General features: G+C 40.3%; 1 protein-coding gene across 10 annotated transcripts in view; it reads right to left on the bottom strand.

The window, feature by feature from the left end:
- The window catches only part of TUB (TUB bipartite transcription factor), a 253,141-nt gene that overhangs the window by 14,810 nt on the left and 220,017 nt on the right, over window positions 1-18,314 (bottom strand). For 5 of the 10 annotated variants that reach the window (XM_074954963.1, XM_074954968.1, XM_074954970.1 and 2 more), the window contains 8 exons: window positions 17,678-17,839; window positions 12,386-12,457; window positions 10,807-10,925; window positions 9,629-9,820; window positions 8,995-9,107; window positions 6,410-6,524; window positions 1,055-1,153; window positions 477-648 (listed from right to left, as the gene is read on the bottom strand). In XM_074954963.1, coding sequence (XP_074811064.1) covers window positions 477-648; window positions 1,055-1,153; window positions 6,410-6,524; window positions 8,995-9,107; window positions 9,629-9,820; window positions 10,807-10,925; window positions 12,386-12,457; window positions 17,678-17,839 — 1,044 coding nt within the window. The remainder of the gene's footprint in view (window positions 1-476; window positions 649-1,054; window positions 1,154-6,409; window positions 6,525-8,994; window positions 9,108-9,628; window positions 9,821-10,806; window positions 10,926-12,385; window positions 12,458-17,677; window positions 17,840-18,314) is intronic. The other 5 variants (XM_074954966.1, XM_074954969.1, XM_074954967.1 and 2 more) reach the window with 2 other exon arrangements.

The raw sequence follows: 18,314 nt of genomic DNA, 5'->3' as shown, positions 1-18,314 counted from the left end.
GTGCACACTGAGGGCATAGAGGGACCAGAAAAGAACCACAAATGGCTGGGATAGGATTTCCCCAGCAAAGGACTAATACAGGCCCTTATGTAAAGGAGCGTGCTGGGGCAGCCCAGAGAATAGCACAGTGCTGACTGATCTGACAGGGAATCCTGGGCTGCTGCCCAGTCCATAAGTAGCCAGGAGGAGGAGGCTGCTGTAAATTAGCATAGCCTGCAGAGCTGCTCAATTTACACTGGGGGGCCTAACCGGCCTCTGCAGCAGCCTGGAATCCAGAGGGTAGAAAGGTGGCATAAAGCAACTTTTACCCTTACACTGCATCTTCCGTGCTGCACCTTTCAGGGAGCACAGCACAAAATCTGTCCCAGTAGGTATAAAAAACAATCTGATCTGAATTGTCAGGATAGAATCAGTGTCAGAGTGTGTACAAAATAAGTGTAGTTTCTAATCAGTTTAGCTCAGTGATCTGCACTTACGATCATTATCGTGAATAATTTGGAAGTTTTTCACGGAGGCCTGTGTGACTCGACCATGGAAATTTAGAACATAGGACTGGGTGTCATCATTCCAGACCGGAGTTTTGTTATGCAGCTCAATGATGCTCTCTGTATTTTTGTTCTGCCATCTTGCAAGAAGTGTTTCATGTTCCTGAAACATCACACACACAAACTTCAGGTTAGCACTCTCTGAGGGGAAAGGGAGTTAACAACTTCCACTGTACTCCTTAATTGTCACCCTTAACTTCCAGTATCACAGTACAAATAAAACAAAACAAAAGGAATGTTAAGTATTTTAATAGGAATTGGACATCCAAATCCCAAAAGCATCTTTGAAAATCCTAGTCCATAGCTGATCTCTGAAATGTATTATTATTTATTTGTAACATGGTAGCGCCTAGGAGCCCCAGCCACAGACCAGGAGCCAACTGTGCTAGGTGCTGTACAAACAGAACAAATCTCTAACATCCAACCCTTCAGAAGTAGAAACATAACCAATCTGGGTGAAAGAGGACATCCTTTAGTAATTTTAATTGTTGAGACACATTGTGACTTACATTACGTGGTCGGATAGAAACTCTTTCATGGTCCATATTCATTCCTGGTATGACTACACTCATTTTGCGAGGTCCTTTAAATCCCAAGACATTTGTTTCCTAAAAAATTTTTAGAAAAAGTATTTGTAATGCTTCTTATTTTTAATCTTGGAAGTTAAGTTCTTTAGCACAGAGGATAAAGCAGTGTCATCACCCCATTATTAGTCCACTCAAAAACCATCTGAATTGCCTGCATTCATCAGCACTGTCAACCTCTCTGTCTTAACAGTTCTGACAAAAGGAAAAATGGAAATATAACAGTCTGCCATAAAGCCCTCTGTGACAAAGCTTCTAGGACAGGCTGCCAGGTACATTAATGCAGGTAAAAAATCATTCATTGTTGAAAACAGATATGAAATAACCAGAATGCCTGGGTACCACTAGTTATCGCAATAAATTGCAGTTATAATTTCATAACCACTAAATGCACACACATGTTTTAATGGGGAGAGAGAGAGAGAGAGAGAGAGAGGAAAAAAAAAGAAACCTAGCTTCCTTTCATTCCACAGCCAGCACAAAAGCAAAAGATGAAGAGCTGCCAGTGTTAGCATCTGTTAGTATTAGTTTGATTTGTAAAGTCTTCAAATATGGTGGACTTGGAGATGAGAATGACAAAAACAAACAAACATGGTATCACGAAGGCAGGTTTTCTTAGTTACGGAGGCAGAGGCGGTAGAGAAAGAAAAACACTGGTGCCAAGGTACGTCCATGCAAAACATTGTGTTTCGTAGTAAATGTAACTTTGCTCTCTATCTACTCAGGTTTTAACCGTGCCCACCGCCATGGTAACTGAGAGTCTCTCAAAAGGTAAGTGCCAAAATCAAAATAGACCCATAGTCTGATTTCTCTTTTCAGTCCTTATTTGTCCTCAGGTAGTCAGAGCTATTATCCTCCCCCTCCCTCTTCTATCTTCAAGGGGCAATAAACTGCAAAGGTGGGATTCTCAAATCACTCCATGGTGGCCTCTCTCTGTACCTACTGAAGTCAGTGACGAGCTTTACCATCAGTTCAGCTACCCCAGGGAGACACCAGAACCTGCCAAGAGCCTCATCTAAACTAGGGCAAGTGCAGCTCAATCCGTGGGAATTTTCAAAAGTGACTTGTGAATTTGGATGCCTCATTTTTGGGTACTCAACTGGAAACGCCTAGAAAGGGCCTGATTTTTGTGACCCCCCCCCACCTTTTTGCAAACCAGAGCCCTTTATGATGTCTCAAGTGGGGCACCGAAAAATTAAGGCACCCCACATCTATAGGCACTTTTGAAAATGTAGGCCTAAAATTTCTGCATGCAGATGAAGCCTTTGTCATACTCCAAATTTCTGAAATCACCCCAGTTATTTCAACAAACATTCCTTACCATTCTACCAGTCCTACAAAAGATTTTCAACCATGCTGGATAAATCCCATTGGGTACAGAAGAGACAAATGGATTTTTATGTCACCAGGACAGTAATTGAAAGCTTTCTGCCTATTTTACAAAATGCTTCTGTCAAGGTCTTTGACAGAGTAAACAAAGGTCATCATTTCAGCTGGGAATTCCTATTTGATGCCTGTATAATAGTGAGACCCAAACTAATACATTTGCCAACAGCATTCTCAAGCTAGAGAGAGCTTAGATAACATAGCAAGAGCCAATTTCTGTGAAGAGACTCGTGCCTAGGCTTATCTTCCACTAATTATTGACAATACTGGTTTTCTATTCAGTGTCCTGAGCATTTCTTTTCAAGCTGCAGTTGTGTTATATGCAATCCACTGAGACACCAATGTGGCTGGAGACCGTGAAAGCTGGAGTTAAACACTAATGCCGCATAACATTACTTGCAACAAGACTACATTATCCCCCTGAAACTTCAGTAAGATATTCATCAGACTTTCGAATAAAAACTAAAATTAATGCTTTCGCTATATGAAAAGGGAACTGAAGGGAGGAAAGTACTGATTTCACACTGTAAATTATACCATTGATGAGTAAATCACTAAAAGGCTTTATGAAAGTGTATATCAATGGATGTAATCATTTTGCCAACATCAAGCTGCAACATTAAAATTCAGTTCTGCATAAACATGGAATACATAAATAAAGCAAGTAGGGAAGGAAAAGGAGCTTAAATTAAGCTCAGAACTTCCCAACATATCATCATCCAAATAAAGTCAATTTCCCAGATCTCCTCCATCATTCTCTTCCACCCAACAATGTTGTTAGAAATACATTTTTATTCCAGGGCTGTGACTAGTTCTATTTGGGGAAAATGGACGAAAATCTGATCTGACCCCACTGTAACTCCATTTACTGTAATACAGTTTTGATTTACACTTGTGCAAAGGAGCTCAAAAATAGGATCTGTGGACCAGATCCTCTGCTCCTGTAAATGGCAATAGCTCAATTGACTTTATTGGAACTATAGTGAGTTAAATCAGCTGAAGAGCTGCTCCTGTGTATTTAGGTGATGGATCATTGCCATTTACCTGACCAGTGTGGTGTTCCTGGGAATAGTATAATAGTGATTCATGTGTTTAATCACTGGACTACAGAACTTTTCCATACTCTGGCTTTTAAAACACAGTGTAAATTTAGGCTATTATGTGTTTTATTACAATAATAGTTATAAAATCCACGTACTACACACCGGTTTCAGAGTAACAGCCGTGTTAGTCTGTATTCGCAAAAAGAAAAGGAGTACTTGTGGCACCTTAGAGACTAACCAATTTATTTGAGCATAAGCTTTCGAGAGCTACAGCTCACGATGCACCCGATGAAGTGAGCTGTAGCTCACGAAAGCTTATGCTCAAATAAATTGGTTAGTCTCTAAGGTGCCCCAAGTACTATACACCCTAACTGCTTGCCTGCAAATAGTTCTGTAGGGAATACAAAAACTGGATCAATGATATCCACTGTCTTTCCTTGGTTTCATTCCCTTCCTATCTGAACTACATGCACACACCAGTGCCTTTTTGTAGAACTTATTTACTGCTGAATCACACACAAGGCCAAAACTCTCACTACATCAAAACACACTAAGATATACTATACACCTCACTGTGCAAGTGATTTGGAGCCTGAGCAACATCCACTGAAGTCAGTGGGAGCTTTTCATTGACTACAATGGAAACTGGATCAGATATTTTTTTATTATCTGATCGCCCAACTTACTGAGTCTGGAGAAAACTGAATTGTGCGCTATTCAGAACTTAAAGGGGTAAGTGTTGAGCATGGCAAACAGCCTTGCTGCTAAGCATACAGCCAGACCTCTGCATCTCACTAAAATCTTACTTCAGATATATTTACAAAAGCACAGCTATTCTGAAATTGGCCTTTAGGTGCTGCTGAAGATTTATTAATCAACTATTCCGCCATCACGATAAGATTCTCTGTGGTGAGAGTACAAACAATTTCTTGGCACTTGCACTTACTTGCACTTACTTCAGCCATAGTGCTTGGAGCATAACACAGAGGGGAGCGTCACAATTAGGGATTTCAGTGCATTTATCTCACAATTAACAATGAAGTTATTGCCAGTCTTTCATTTTGCTTGGATAAATGAGGCATGCTGGTCAGATTCAGTATGCTGGTTGGCGCTGGCACAGCTTTCTCCAGAGGGGGACTTGATCAATATGAAATAAGAGGGAGATGGGTTTCACATCTGACATCAGATGTTTGTTACAGTGGGTAGTTTTTGCTCAAGGGAAACCCAAGGCTGGAATTAAAAAGGTCACCTTAGGATAAAGTTGTTTTGAATACTTCTGTATGGTACTTTACTACACTGCATTTGTGCTGCAATCAGTACAAACAACCTTTACTTTAACAGGCAGTATCATTAATCAAATCAAATCCAGCTCTCCTTTTGTGCTGTGGTCAGAATCATAGCGCATTTGAAAATCTAATAATTTTCTTCTGAAATATTAAAAGATCAGTGGAACAAGTAATAGGCTTAACTATGTAATTTTTTAATATATACTTGTAAGTTTTAAACACACCGATCTAGTAATAGGCATCTATGCAAACTCATTAATCTGTTTTAGCCAAACTCACCAAACAGTGGGTATGATTCTGATCTCACTTACATTAGTTTTATGCATGTAGATGCTAACTCCATTGACTACGGTGGGGTTTTCACCTGCAATGTCCAAATATCTGGTGATTCCATGCAAATGATGCAGTGCCTCAATTTGCATATTTTATAACTGTAGTTCTTGCTATATCTATATATCACCATTTGCATATTTCTCTTTTTTTAATACATATAAAAAGTTGTTTTTATTTTTTTACTCCTACTCTCTGCTCTAGCAGCAGCAGATCAGTTGCTCTGCTACAGGGAATGCCACACTACAAAAGTCAGTAAAAATAATTCACTAGATATGTAAGTGCCTTTATATCATAGTGAAAGTGAAGTCTAAATATAAAGTGAAGTCAAATGCTTGAGTTTATGATTTTAAAGGTATTGTTTGCTGAAAATCTGAAGGGGCAGGTGTGAAGAGCCCAGACACCAGAGTGAAGGGGTGGGTTAATGGGTGGGGGAAATGTGTTGTGTCATCTGTACGAAGACAGAACCAACCCCATACCCCAACCAAAAAACCATGTTAATGTTGGTAATACCACTGACCCTACTGCCTGGAGTCATGCTCATGGAAGTGGAGGGCCCCTCGTTTTGGTTTTCATGTGCTGACAATCCTCCAGGTCATTCAGCGCACCACCCATCACTCCAGACAGATTGTTTCTTACAGCCTGAGACTCACCCTCTCAAGCTGGGGAGAGGGGATGGTGTGACTAGCTAGTCCACATCATACTGGAGACAGGAAGCGGCCAGATGCTCCTGGTTCCTTCAAGGGGAGACATGCACTTTCTCTCTCTCTCTGATGGACCATTTCAGACTTACCTGCCCAGCTCCCTGTGAACTCTACTGGAACACAGATGCCATCTCCAGGGTGCCATTGCTGCTCATCATGTTTTACTGGTAGTAATTTTGTCCCCACAGTTACAGTTCCCACTGAGAAAGGCCTTGCCCATAAGATACGTACAGGAGTGTAAAGCATTCTATCCCCATAGTACCACAGCTCTGAGGTCTTCTGACTGGAGATGAGGGGCCTGTCACATGGCAATCTGTCTGGTGACAAGGAGTACATATGGGTAAGTATTTCTTACCTTTACTTCCTGTTAAAGTTTCCTGGTCTTCCTGAGAGACAATCTGAAACTGGGAACCTCAGTTGTTCAGGGAGTGAATGCTGACTTACACCAGTGTAAGTGAGAAGAGAACCAGGTCCAATGTTTTGAAAATTAACTTCCACTCCTTACAGGTTTTGCCTGCAAGCAGTACTTACATAGCAAATAGCAGCTAGCTCCTGACGCAGGTTACTTGCTTCTAGGCTTGATGTTGTTTTCATTGGATTTACTCCATTGTCATATACCGTAAACTTAGTCCCCATAAGATTTGATCTATCAGAAAACAGGAGGACAAATTACTTTTGTTGACAATACAGCCTGAATTACCTAGTCCCTTATCATATCAGAGCCTCAAGTGGTAAACACCCCATAATATTCTATTAACTGTAAATAAAATGGTCATCTGAAATCCTAAATATACATGCATCTCTGGGAGGCAGGATATTACAAGATGCATGTTATAGTGACTGTCCCTGTTATTGCACTGTGCTGGGAGAATTCTGTAATCTACCAAGAGACAATAAATCAGATATAAAAGAAGCGGTGCAGTTCTAGTTAATCCACAGTGCCATTTTCAATGCAGATCATCTGTAAAAAAAGGGTTAAATAATTTGAGTATCATGTATGGTGCTTAAGACACTCATGAGGCTGAGTTTCGTTGGGAGTTTCTGTTCAGTTAGGTGCTGTTTTAGTTGGATGGTTTTCTTAAGTTCTACCAAAAGGCGCCTAGAACAATAGATAGGTACTTTTCTGTATATTTTTTTTAAGAAATCTAAAGAAATAAATAACTAAAATATGTGTGTGTGCAAAACATAAAACATTCATGAGAAAGCTGTGCAGTGAAACATATTTACTCCACCCTGAGCCATTTAACTATCCATACCTGGTTTGACACAGGTCTGGAAATAAATGTTTTGCCATCCAGGGCTGAAAATGTTTCAGCATCCTCTGAGTGGCCAAGCAAAAAACCACCAACTAACCGACCAGCCAAAACAAAACAAACAAAAAATTGTCAGAGTAATGTGGTGCTTCCTCTACCCCAACTCTGGAAGTTGGCACTGTGGGTGACCACCCTAGTTGCCTGCTGCTAATGCTGCTCCTGCTTTGAAGAGCAAACTTTTCAGTGACTCAACTTCTCTTACACTATTTTTTTAATTTTTACCAATTCTAATATTGCATCCAAATTTTTAGCCACTAGTCCAAACAGACAACAGATAATGAATTTTCCCTGTGTATATATACAAGTTTTTAACAACATCAGACTTTCTTCCTTTCTTTAAATGAAAGTCATAAAAATAATGAAGCACAACAAGTGTATATTAACAACAGACTTGCAGGGAGAAGGACAAGGAGGGGGAAGAAGCTCATGGTTCTATAAGAATTCCTCCACTTGTAAATAAATGCATGTCAAGGCTGATTCCACAGTCTGACACTTCGAGTGCAGAAGGTGGGGGCCCACAAGGATTTTAAAAATTAATACCGGCCCCTCCAGGCTTGTATTAAACTCCCAAGGTTACAGTTTCTCTCTGACCTTGGCTTGGTAAATGCTGCCACCACCCAAATGCAAACCCTTTGGAACCCAGGAAGGTGCACTTGGGAATTCCTTCCTGTGGGGTATCCTCAAGCCCTTTCACCCCCCGCCACTCCAGGGAAGAGCTGAGAAAGAAAACAAAGGGAATTAGCTGTTGCTCGCAGCTAATTAAACAACATATGCACAAATCTCTTAGGACAGCAAAAATCCAATCCTGTTATTAAAAAAGGTAAATTTTATTAAAAACAAAAAAGAAAGAAAACATCTGGAATTTAGGCTTTTGCTAGATTTAAAAAACCCAGTTACAAAAATTAAGCATCAAGATAGCTCTCTTGAGGTTCAGCTTCAAGGTTACAAGCAAAACAAAAGCATCTGGGGTTAGCACAGAGGCGTCCACAAGCCAATAAGAAATAAACCTAATCACGTCTTTTTAGACATTCCCTGATTTACTTACCTATCTGGGGTTTCAGATAAGTAGGTTAGAGGTATGAATTAATGCTTTTTCATACCTGGTAGTAAAGCTGCTCACAACATTGCTACTCTGTGTTTCTGCTCTCCAGAGAACCACAACACACAGAAAAGGGGGAAGTTTTTTTTCCCAATTTTAAAAAGTTGAAGCCCTTCCATTGGCTTTTTTGGTCAGGTGCCCACTCCTTTCCTTTTACCTGTGGGCTTGTTAACCCTTTACAGGTAAAGCAAGTAGAGAACAGTTACTAAGAGGAATTTTATAGCTAACTGGCTGGCTGGGTGTCCATAAAAGGGAGCTACCCCCCTCTCATTTATCGCAATGCAGTTTAAGGCTTTTATTAAAGGGCCTGAGACAGGGGTAAAATTTTCAAAAAGGCCTAAGGGCAGATTTTCAATGGTATTTAAATCAATGGGAGTTAGGCACCTAATCTTCTTGGATGCTTTTGCAAATCCCCCTAGGCGCATATCCACACTGATAGACACCTAAATAGATTCAGAAATCTGTCCCATTAACTTTCAGTAAGATTTAGGATCCTACATACCTAAATCACTTTTAAAAATGGAAAATGGGACTTAGGTACTTTTGAAAATTTTACCCAAGGCCTAGAGTCACATGATATAACCAAGACTGTAACTAAGAGTAAGCCCTCTTTTTTTACAGGTATCATAATTGCAAAGAAACTGAATATTCTGTCAAGAAAACGTATATTCCCTCCTCTCTATCTTGGGTGCTTCAATGTTTACCTTAGTTTTCCAATGAAACTCTCTCCGCCTCGAGACAGGTCAGTTGGGTCTATAGAGATGAGGTAATTAGAGGTTTTGCTCTTCTTTCGCTTCCTTCCAGCTAATAGAAATACCTAAGGAATGCAGAAAATGTCACATTGTAGAATGTCAAAGAATGTTTAATACCCCATCCTCCCAATAAATGGGCAATGTTCCTGAGGTTTATCATCATCAGCAGACACAGTCACCTGAGACTTAGCAAAAACGGGTAAAAGCCAGCAAGGCGCAGTGACTGCTTCTTCCTTCAATCCATTATTTATGGTTTAAATAATTAAACCTGATATGCTTTGTTAAATGTTTAATTCTAACTTGTACTGGCTCCTCCAAGGGAAGTGAAAATAGAAGACTTTCAGTCTCAAAGGGCAAGGAGCCTCAATTGCTAACGATTTTCAGCTGCCAGGCATGGACTCTTCTAAGACCAAATAATACGATAAAGAATGGAAAAGTAAATATAATGTGGTGATACACTGCATAGTACCAAACCCTTAGTCAAAGGAAATATATAATTCTACTGGCTACATAAAAATTCTGAAGACACTTTTAATGCGTTCAAGTTCAGGTGCAACTGGTATGTCATTCAGGTATATTTTATGACCTTTTTACCATCCTCCCTTTCCAAGTGGAGGTAATAGGTAGGGTACATTCCTCGGTCCATTCCCTTCTTGTCTCTTGTGATTCGGCATTTGACGGTGACGCCCTGTGGAGCAGGTCTCACAGCAAACTCCTCCAGGTCATCAACATCTATGACAGGCTCATTTGTGGAAGGGCTGGGAGCTGAGGCTGCCTCCTAGAAGAGTAAGAAAGCTTACCTCATGTTTACTTTATGATTACAAAGGAAAGACTGAAAACACAAGATTTTAAAGAAACATGTCAGCAGCTGCACTGCAGAAACAGCTTTTCTTTTTTTAAAAAAAATAATGGCAACAACATAGCACATTGCATTCCCCCTGTTCTGGCCCTCTTATGCCTCTCAGGCGCTGCAAAGGGGTGGGATTTGGATGCAGCTGCTCAGATGAGAATCCCCCCTCTCAGCTGGTGTAAAGCCAGTGGAACAGTTTCCTATGCCAACTGCATCCCCACACAGGGGACATACTGGAAAAAAGGAGTGGAGTTAGTTGCACCTTGAAAGTCAGACTCATAACCAATGCAAGGCAGAATCTGGCTCAATATTTATGGATGAGTCCTTCCCAAAACCCTAGATCTGAATACGCCCAATTCTGAGAAAGTTCACAGCTGGAAAACGTAGGCAATTGAGAGATCATGAAAGGGAAAAGTGGGTTGTTTGGGGATGGATTACAGTTGAAGTAGCAGGGTTAAGAATGCCTGTACTTGAGAGTTGAGAGCACTTTGGGTACCAGTGGCAGGAGCAGAGTGAGAGACTACAGATGGAGATAACAGTAAAGCCAAAACCTCTCTCCCCATCACCAACTCTGATCAAAGATTTTATTTTAACAATTTGATATTTAGTTTACCTATTTTTTTTCTCTTCATTCAAGTTCAGGTAATATTAGCTATGCGTTTACTTCTGGGAATGTTTGGTTTGACTTTTCAATGAAATTTCAGGTCATTTCACCCATCTCTAGTTTTTGGTTTTCAGAAGATGCTCTCCTGTTCAACCTTTCCATTACTTACTTCTCTGAATGCTGTGATGTACCACAGCAAACCTCCCTCAAGATGCTATATTAAAAAAGTCCCTGTTAAAAAATGCTGGCTTTCTGACCTGGAAATGACAAAGTTCATATTAATCTACAGACAACACTTCTGCCGTCTAACCTTGTTTGATTTCTTGCTGGTTGCAGAACCAGGTCGGGTGTTACTGTTTAACTGGGAGGAACTTGAGCTGTCTTCATCATCCTCATCCTCTTCATCAAAATTCATGCTGCTTGAAATGCCTGAGGAGCAAGCAAACAAGTTTATTTGAAATGTGAAAACACTAAAGCTGCACATGCATGCATACAGGATACAAACGATTAGTATTTCTCCTACTCTTGCACCTAGAAGCTCCAGCTGAGATTGGGGTCCCAGTGTGCTAGGTGCTGTACAAACACATAGCAAGAGAAAGCTCCTGCCTGGAAGAGCTTTACAATCTAAACAGACAAGACATACAAAGGGTGGGAGGAAAGGAAGTGTCATCATCCCCATTTTACAGAGATTGAGTGATTTACCCAAGAATACACAAGAAGTGTGTGGCAGAGCCAGGAACTAAATCCAGATCTCCTAGCTGAGTGCTTTAAATACAAGATCATAAAAGCCCCAATCCTGCAAGGCAGCCCTTTGCAGATGCATGGGGGCCTAAAAAATTGCAAGATGTACCTCACTATGGTAAGATTTCATATTTAGCTATTCCTAAAGCCCTACTTAATTTGTGAGATTGCAGAAATTGCGGATTAGGCTTCCACCACAATTTTGATTTTAATTAGCTTACTTTGAACAGTCCACAATTTTGCATACATTTTGAAGTTTGCAACACATACTTTTTTCACCATTAGTACAGTAGAGCCCCGTTTATCCAAGCTGATAGCGGCTGGGGCTTGGGCTGTCAGCACCTGCGCAAGGTGGGGCTCCCATTTTCAGCTTCACGCATTGATGAGTGTAATATAGTTGCAGCAAAATGTCCAGTTATAATAAAAAAAAATTAGCAGGCATAACATAACACTTGAGTGTTTGTATTGTTCCGGCAAATTTTTCTTAAACAAATAGGTCTTCTTTGGCTTTTCCAAATTACTGCAATTAATAAATGTCCATTATTACTTTTCTGTGATTTTTCTATATCTTGTCCACACTCTGCCACAATTATTTGACAATCATCCTGCAACTGAAGTAGGGCCTTTGGCTATTCCTATCTGATCTCATGGGGGCAGATCTTAGTGTGAGGAAAAAAAATTATAAAATCAAACTCTGTTTTTACGTATGTTTTTGTATGTAAAAATTAGACCAGAACAGAGGGAATCCTTAGATCACTGATCCATTTCACTTTAATACTTATGTGTCAGTCCCGCAAGTGCCCCAACCACACGAACTTTGAGGAGTCTAAGGAAATGGAACTTTGAAGACGAGGTTGGACTTGGCAGCAGAAGGTCTAGGTGGGTGGGGTCTAGGAAGTCTAGCAGGCCTGGTTTTCCTAGGGAGTTTTACGTAAATGAAGCCACTTTTCACTTTTGGTCCAAATCTGAAATTACAGCTTGATTACATAATATGTTCCAAAAATAATATTGTTTTCCATAATTTTGGTCAAGAATTTCCATGATCATTAATTCAAATATAGAAGGGTAAATAGGACAAGTACTAAACAAAGATCTTTGGAGCTAAATAAACAGTAGGGGCGGGGTTAACTTCTTCCTTCTGTACTTACCTGGAACATGATCCAGGGCCACAAGACTGGATTGGGAGGTGGAAGTGGACCAGGATGTATTTGCGTGGGGATCTGGGAAAGGAAAAAATCCATGGGCTTGGTTTTGCAAACCCTTAATCACATGAACAATCCTTAATGAGAGGACCACACACATGACCAAGGGCTTGCTGGGTACAGCCACATTTCTGCTGCCATAACTCTCAGATATTCTCCTTTATAAAAGCCAACCCTTGTTGAAGACTGAAATTTACCTTAAGCCCATTGAAACCTGGTGTCACCTCCCTTTCAGTATTTTGAATTAAATGAGAATGAGCTGAATTTAGAACTGAGGTTACAGAATGTATTATTCATGCTAAATGGTTGCACTGTTAATCTTCCAGCACATTGTGGGTGAGTTCTTCATTGAGAGTCTTTGGTCTACTTTTTGATCTTTGACATACCAATATAATTCAGGGGTACACACAGATTCTACAGGAAAATTTATGCAATAACATAAAAAAATATTTATTTTGCAGCAAGCAAAGACTGAACCAAATAGTGCACAGACTCATATACTAGCTGAAATGCTTGTGGCAATATTCTTAGGTTTGAATATTGACACTGATCGAAATTGTGTTCTGTAGCTTTTATTTAATTTTTTCTTTATTTTATTGCTATTTCCAATCACTTCAAATGCTCATCCTCCCACAAATACATAGGGGTCAAGTACATGCATATACATTGTTAAGTATCCCTTAGAGACTCAGCAGGCATGGTCCCATCATCCACTGCTTTAGGTCTCCCTATTATGGAAATAAACAATACAAAAATGGTGTCAAAAGAGTCTCCAACTACATCCTTTGTATAAGGGAAGTCAGAGCTCTTAGACTAACTAGTCATTTTGGCCATACTGTTAGAGTTCGAAGACTTGTGCTCACCCACCATCATCACACATGAATAGGAACTACCTGAAGAGAATGTGATTATGTGCCCCTCTCTTCATTCTTTGACTCCCGTTGAGAGCCTTAAAAGCTATTTAACAAGAGCCAATTTTTCAAACTGGGGCCATGGAATTACAGATGCTTTTCTACAACTGGATATTAAGAACATTAGACGATTTGGAGGGCATACCATTGAATGATCTGAAGTTAAGCTCCTAAGCTTATGTGGATGACAACAGGCAGACACATTTGAATGAATAATGACTTCCTTTGCTACCTTGGAAAATTGGTGTAGTCAACTTGGAGTTACAATAAATGCCAAAAGATGAAGTGGCTGAATCTTGGAAAGGGACAAAAGAGAATGTGCTGAAATGCAGACTCAGCAAAGTCATAGAACAAATAGAATCTTATGTGTACCTAGGAAGCTTGATCAGTGCCAATTGCGCCATCAAGGGTGAAGTTAAAAGGAGATGTGCCTTAGCCACATGGGCTGCACAGAAACTGATGGAATTATGGACTGTTAAAAACATTACAACTGGTATCAAAGGGAAAATTTATCAAATCAGTGTACTAACAGTATTATTCTATGGCCTGGAAGCAGCTGCATTAAATGAAACAGAGATCAGAAGGCTGGTGGCAGCAAAGATGAAAGACAGCAGGTATAAAGTGAAATGATTTAAAGACGATTGAAGAAGTTAGGAAGAGAGTAAGATGTCAAATCAGGGTACAGGATTGGCTACAACTGAAAAGATTACAATGATGGGGATGCTGCAGGTGACAAACAAATGATAGGATGCTAATGAAAATAATGCAAACACAACCAATTAGACAGAAGGACATACTCAGGGACATGATCAGGCTGGGTTTAATGAAGGAATAAGTGAAGAACAGGATGAAAGGCAATGCTGTACTGTGTTCTCAGTGTCTGCAAAGATGCTCTGGGATAGGGGGGAAAAAGAATTTTTCAGATACTGGCATGCAAATTATATCCAACATCTGTGAGGGCAACCTCAGCATTCCATGTCCCAGATGGGCACTGGTGCATAAAAAAGCAGGGAGTTGAGCACACTAATATGCAGTAGCTTTAACAGTCATTTTATTTAGGTATGCATTTACACCCATCGTGCATGAGTCAGATTTTGCTGGTGTAATCACCAGCAAATGTTTGCCAATGTTTAACAAACTGGTTCTAAGCATCTTTTGGAAACACCCTAAGAATGCTTTAAAGAAGCTCCTGTTTCAGCTTTGTTCCCAGAAAGCAATTTTGTTTGCTGCTTGAAGTATTACACAGATCTATTCCTTCTCTAAATCTCAAAGCAGCAGTAATTTTACCTCCAGCTGGCAATGAAAAATTACAACTATCTAGACTGCTATGGTCACAATGACATTAATGAAACTGATAAGTGTGTAACTAAATGTTAGATTTTCATCTGATTTTTGCTAAAACCTGAGGAAGTGTGTGTCTGTCCTTGTGATTCATTCACTGACAAGGAAGGCTCAATGTTAAAAATATTGAAATCAAAAGGCCGGAATATTTCCCACAGGAAGAGAATTATTCTAGTTGTGGCAATTTCCAGCAGATGGGGAAATCAAATAAAACATTTGGCATTTCCTTGCAAGGAGAATATTGCTTGTGCACTAATGTATTCTATAACCTATCTTCTCCTAACTGAAACAGACATGTTGGATGCTCCCTGTGGAGACAGGCATCTGTTAATATTGGACACTCACCACAAAGTTCCTGACAAACAGCAGAATGGATTCAAATCAGGACTAAGCAATTCTAATGACAATCAGCATGACCTTTCCTACCATCAGCATTGCCCTTACGTGGCTTTCCCCTTCCTCACCCATAAATAAATTGAAGGTGGCTTATGGGCAGCTAATCTCAAGGTTCCCACAGGAGCATGGTTCTTTAGATTCATGGTGACATGGCAGTGAGACGGTCCAGGGACCAGGGCAGAAGCATTGGGCCTGCACCTGAAAGCCTCAGCTCCTAAACAAATGTCCCCATGGTTCTTGGGACATCCAGGGGTGAGAAAAGCTAGCTGACAAGCCCCCTTCTCACTCCATGGGATGGCAAACCCCATCATCCAACAGGAATATCCCATGGAACCTCAACTAGTTAAAACCAGCTTATTTGTGCTTTGTACCCACAAAGGGCATAGCGTGCTCCACTAACAAGAGTCATGAAGCTAAATACCAGTGCTTTCATTTAAAACATCCCCTGCATAAACAGTTAGGCTACGTGTACTGTACACACCACTGGTGGCAGTGTGTAGGGTTTGTGTACCTACAAACAGCCTGCCAGAGGGGAGAGAGATGGGAAAGTCTCCAGCTGCAGGGAGAGGACAGCCTTTTCCTGCTGCCAGTCTTTCCCAGCAGCGGGGAAAGATTCCACAGTGGGGAGATGCTGAACTCTTTCCCTGCTGCTTCCCTTCTGCCAGAGCCTTCCCCCACTGGGGGCGGGGGGGGGGGGGGGAAACTTCCTGAGGAGGAGAAAGGCTCCCGCAACACAGGACACTACACTGCTAAAAATAGATGGAGAGACATGACTTGGGTGAGTAGAAAACATGTAGGGTATGTACTTGCCTAATTGCCCACACCCTACTAGCATGCCTTTAAGCTACTCACCTAAGCCAGGCCTCATCAGCCACACTGCTATTTATACCCATGCTAGGGGGCGTTATGTGGGTATGTACGCTGCATGGCACCATAAGAAGCGTGCAGGGTAGACATACCTTTACTGTCCATCAAGTATGCTTGTTTTAACAGTTTTTAATATAAAAAAAGAGACCACCCCAAAATAATAAACCCCAGTGGTTTGACCTAACTTAAAAATCGGTTTATAATTAGAGCTGGTCAGAAATTTCCTAAAACAACATTTTCCCTCAGGAAATGTTGATTTATCAAAAGCAAAAGGTTTTGCAGAAAAATTGCTATTTTGACGAAATCTCCTTTCAAGGAAAATATGAAAAAATTGAAACATTCTATTCTGACATTTTCAGAATGAACCATTTCTATTTTTCATTTCAAAATGATTTTTATTTGAAATTTATTTTATTTTATATTATAAATGTAAACAAAATAAATGTCAAAATCTGAAAAAAGTTTTGATTTTTTTCAAAATGAAATATTTTGTTTGGAATTTGGTTTCATAGCAAATTTCAAAATTTTTTGTTTTCCTTCCATTTTGGAACAGATTTTTTTTCTAACTCTCAGAACTTTCCAGGAAACAGAAAATGTTGTCCTCACCCAGCTGTATTTATAATTTCTAAATCAACCAACTTTTGTGAGCAAGGTGACTGGCTTATAAACATTTTGAGCCATGCATTTAAGGGGCAACCAATACACAGGGAACTTGTTATTCAAATCAGTCTCTCTCATATCCAAATACCCAGGAAACTTCACACGTGGAGGAAATGTGTTCATTTCAGGCTGAGTCGCTCTCATCCACAGTGTGAAGCATCTGAGATAATGAATCTCAGTGAGAGCTGCTCTACAAAATGAAGCTGACATTTAGAAGAGAACAGTCTATTCTATACAAGTCAAGTTCTCACTTAAATTTTGCTCTTTGTGGACTATGTGTATATTTTTGAAGCACCAGTTTCTTTCTGTAGAGCAGCTTTGGTCAAAGCCATCTTAACGTCAAAGGTTGCATGCTGAAGAAGCAGAGCCATTAAGGCTTCAGAAAAGCATTGTGAAGATTTTAGGATTTATTTCCTCCTAAGCTGCTGTCTGATGGGAGATAACTCTGTTGCAGAAAGGGAGAGACAGATACACACAATCAATCAATCCATCCATCCCCAGTCAGGGCTGTCCTTGAAAAAAACCCAGAACATTTGAGAAATATGCTGCCAAGAAGTGCCGCAGAATACAGTTCTGTCATTTTCACCGTTAGGAGGATGAACGTAAGATGTGAATTTGTGAATTGATATTACAACCACACTTAATGTTTTGCCTTCTAATTAAAATGTGGCCATTACAAACCCTTTTTTTTAAAATGCTTAAGTACGTGATTTCTATCATCCTGCAATTCAGACTGTAAAATTTATGGATGAGAGCTTTAACACCTGCCACCTTGATAGCAACAATTGCACTGAAGTATGGGAAAGCCATGTCCCAGAGTACACATAGGTCTCTTGCTGCTTGGGCCAATGCGGAGCTCCATTACAATTATGGAGGTAAAACAACAGAGCAATAAGGGAAGGATGATGATGATTCACTGAAGGAAGGACCTCAAGTGAAATGGTGAAAAAAACATGTCTATGCCTTAGTTTAGGACCAGGCTACCATTGGGAGTAGAAGGAGTTGCCAGCCTAAAAACAGAGCAAACAACAAGGAGCATAAGTAGGTAGCTTTGGCTACTTACCCTTTTTCTGCATTGTTACTCTAAGGTCCTGCCTGCTTTGTTGGCTACTAGCCATTGTCTCGCCATCATCTTCATTGTGGCTAGACTGCCCAACAGTAAGAATCTGAATTTGGCTTCCTACCTCCTGAATGTCATCTTGAAATGCAGCAGGGCCATCAATTCCTGTCAGACAACAGCAAAAGTCTAGTCAAAGAATGACTGAAAAGCTAACCAACATCAACTCAGAAATATTTAGATGACATCCTAAGAAAAAAAGCTCAGCAGTCTGTCTGCAATTACATTTTCATGACTAAAATAGTCTTCAAGCCAAACTCATTTGAACTCCCAAGCCTTTTGATTTGTTCCCAGAGATCAGACTAGCTCTGTGACCTGGAAGAGAGTGTTTGAGTATTGGTATGCATGGGAGTTCATCGAGCAAAAACACTCGGCTTCAGACTGTCCATAGCTGACATTGCCTCAACAAATACTCTTTTTGAAGCTGGTGTAGAGTTTATTGGGGCCCTCCGTGTAAAAGCTAAAAGGTTTTCTGAACTGTTGAAACAAATGGAAAATGTATGTCTCTCTGTGTGAGAGCACTGCAAGAGAGAATGGTTTGGTGATTTCTCCACTTCTAGCTTTCAGACCTTTGATTATAGCA

Source organism: Natator depressus, chromosome 6, assembly GCF_965152275.1.
Source record: "Natator depressus isolate rNatDep1 chromosome 6, rNatDep2.hap1, whole genome shotgun sequence".
NCBI lineage: Eukaryota > Metazoa > Chordata > Testudines > Cheloniidae > Natator > Natator depressus.
Note: the sequence above shows the minus strand (reverse complement) of the source record. Positions and strands in the feature narration are given on the sequence as shown.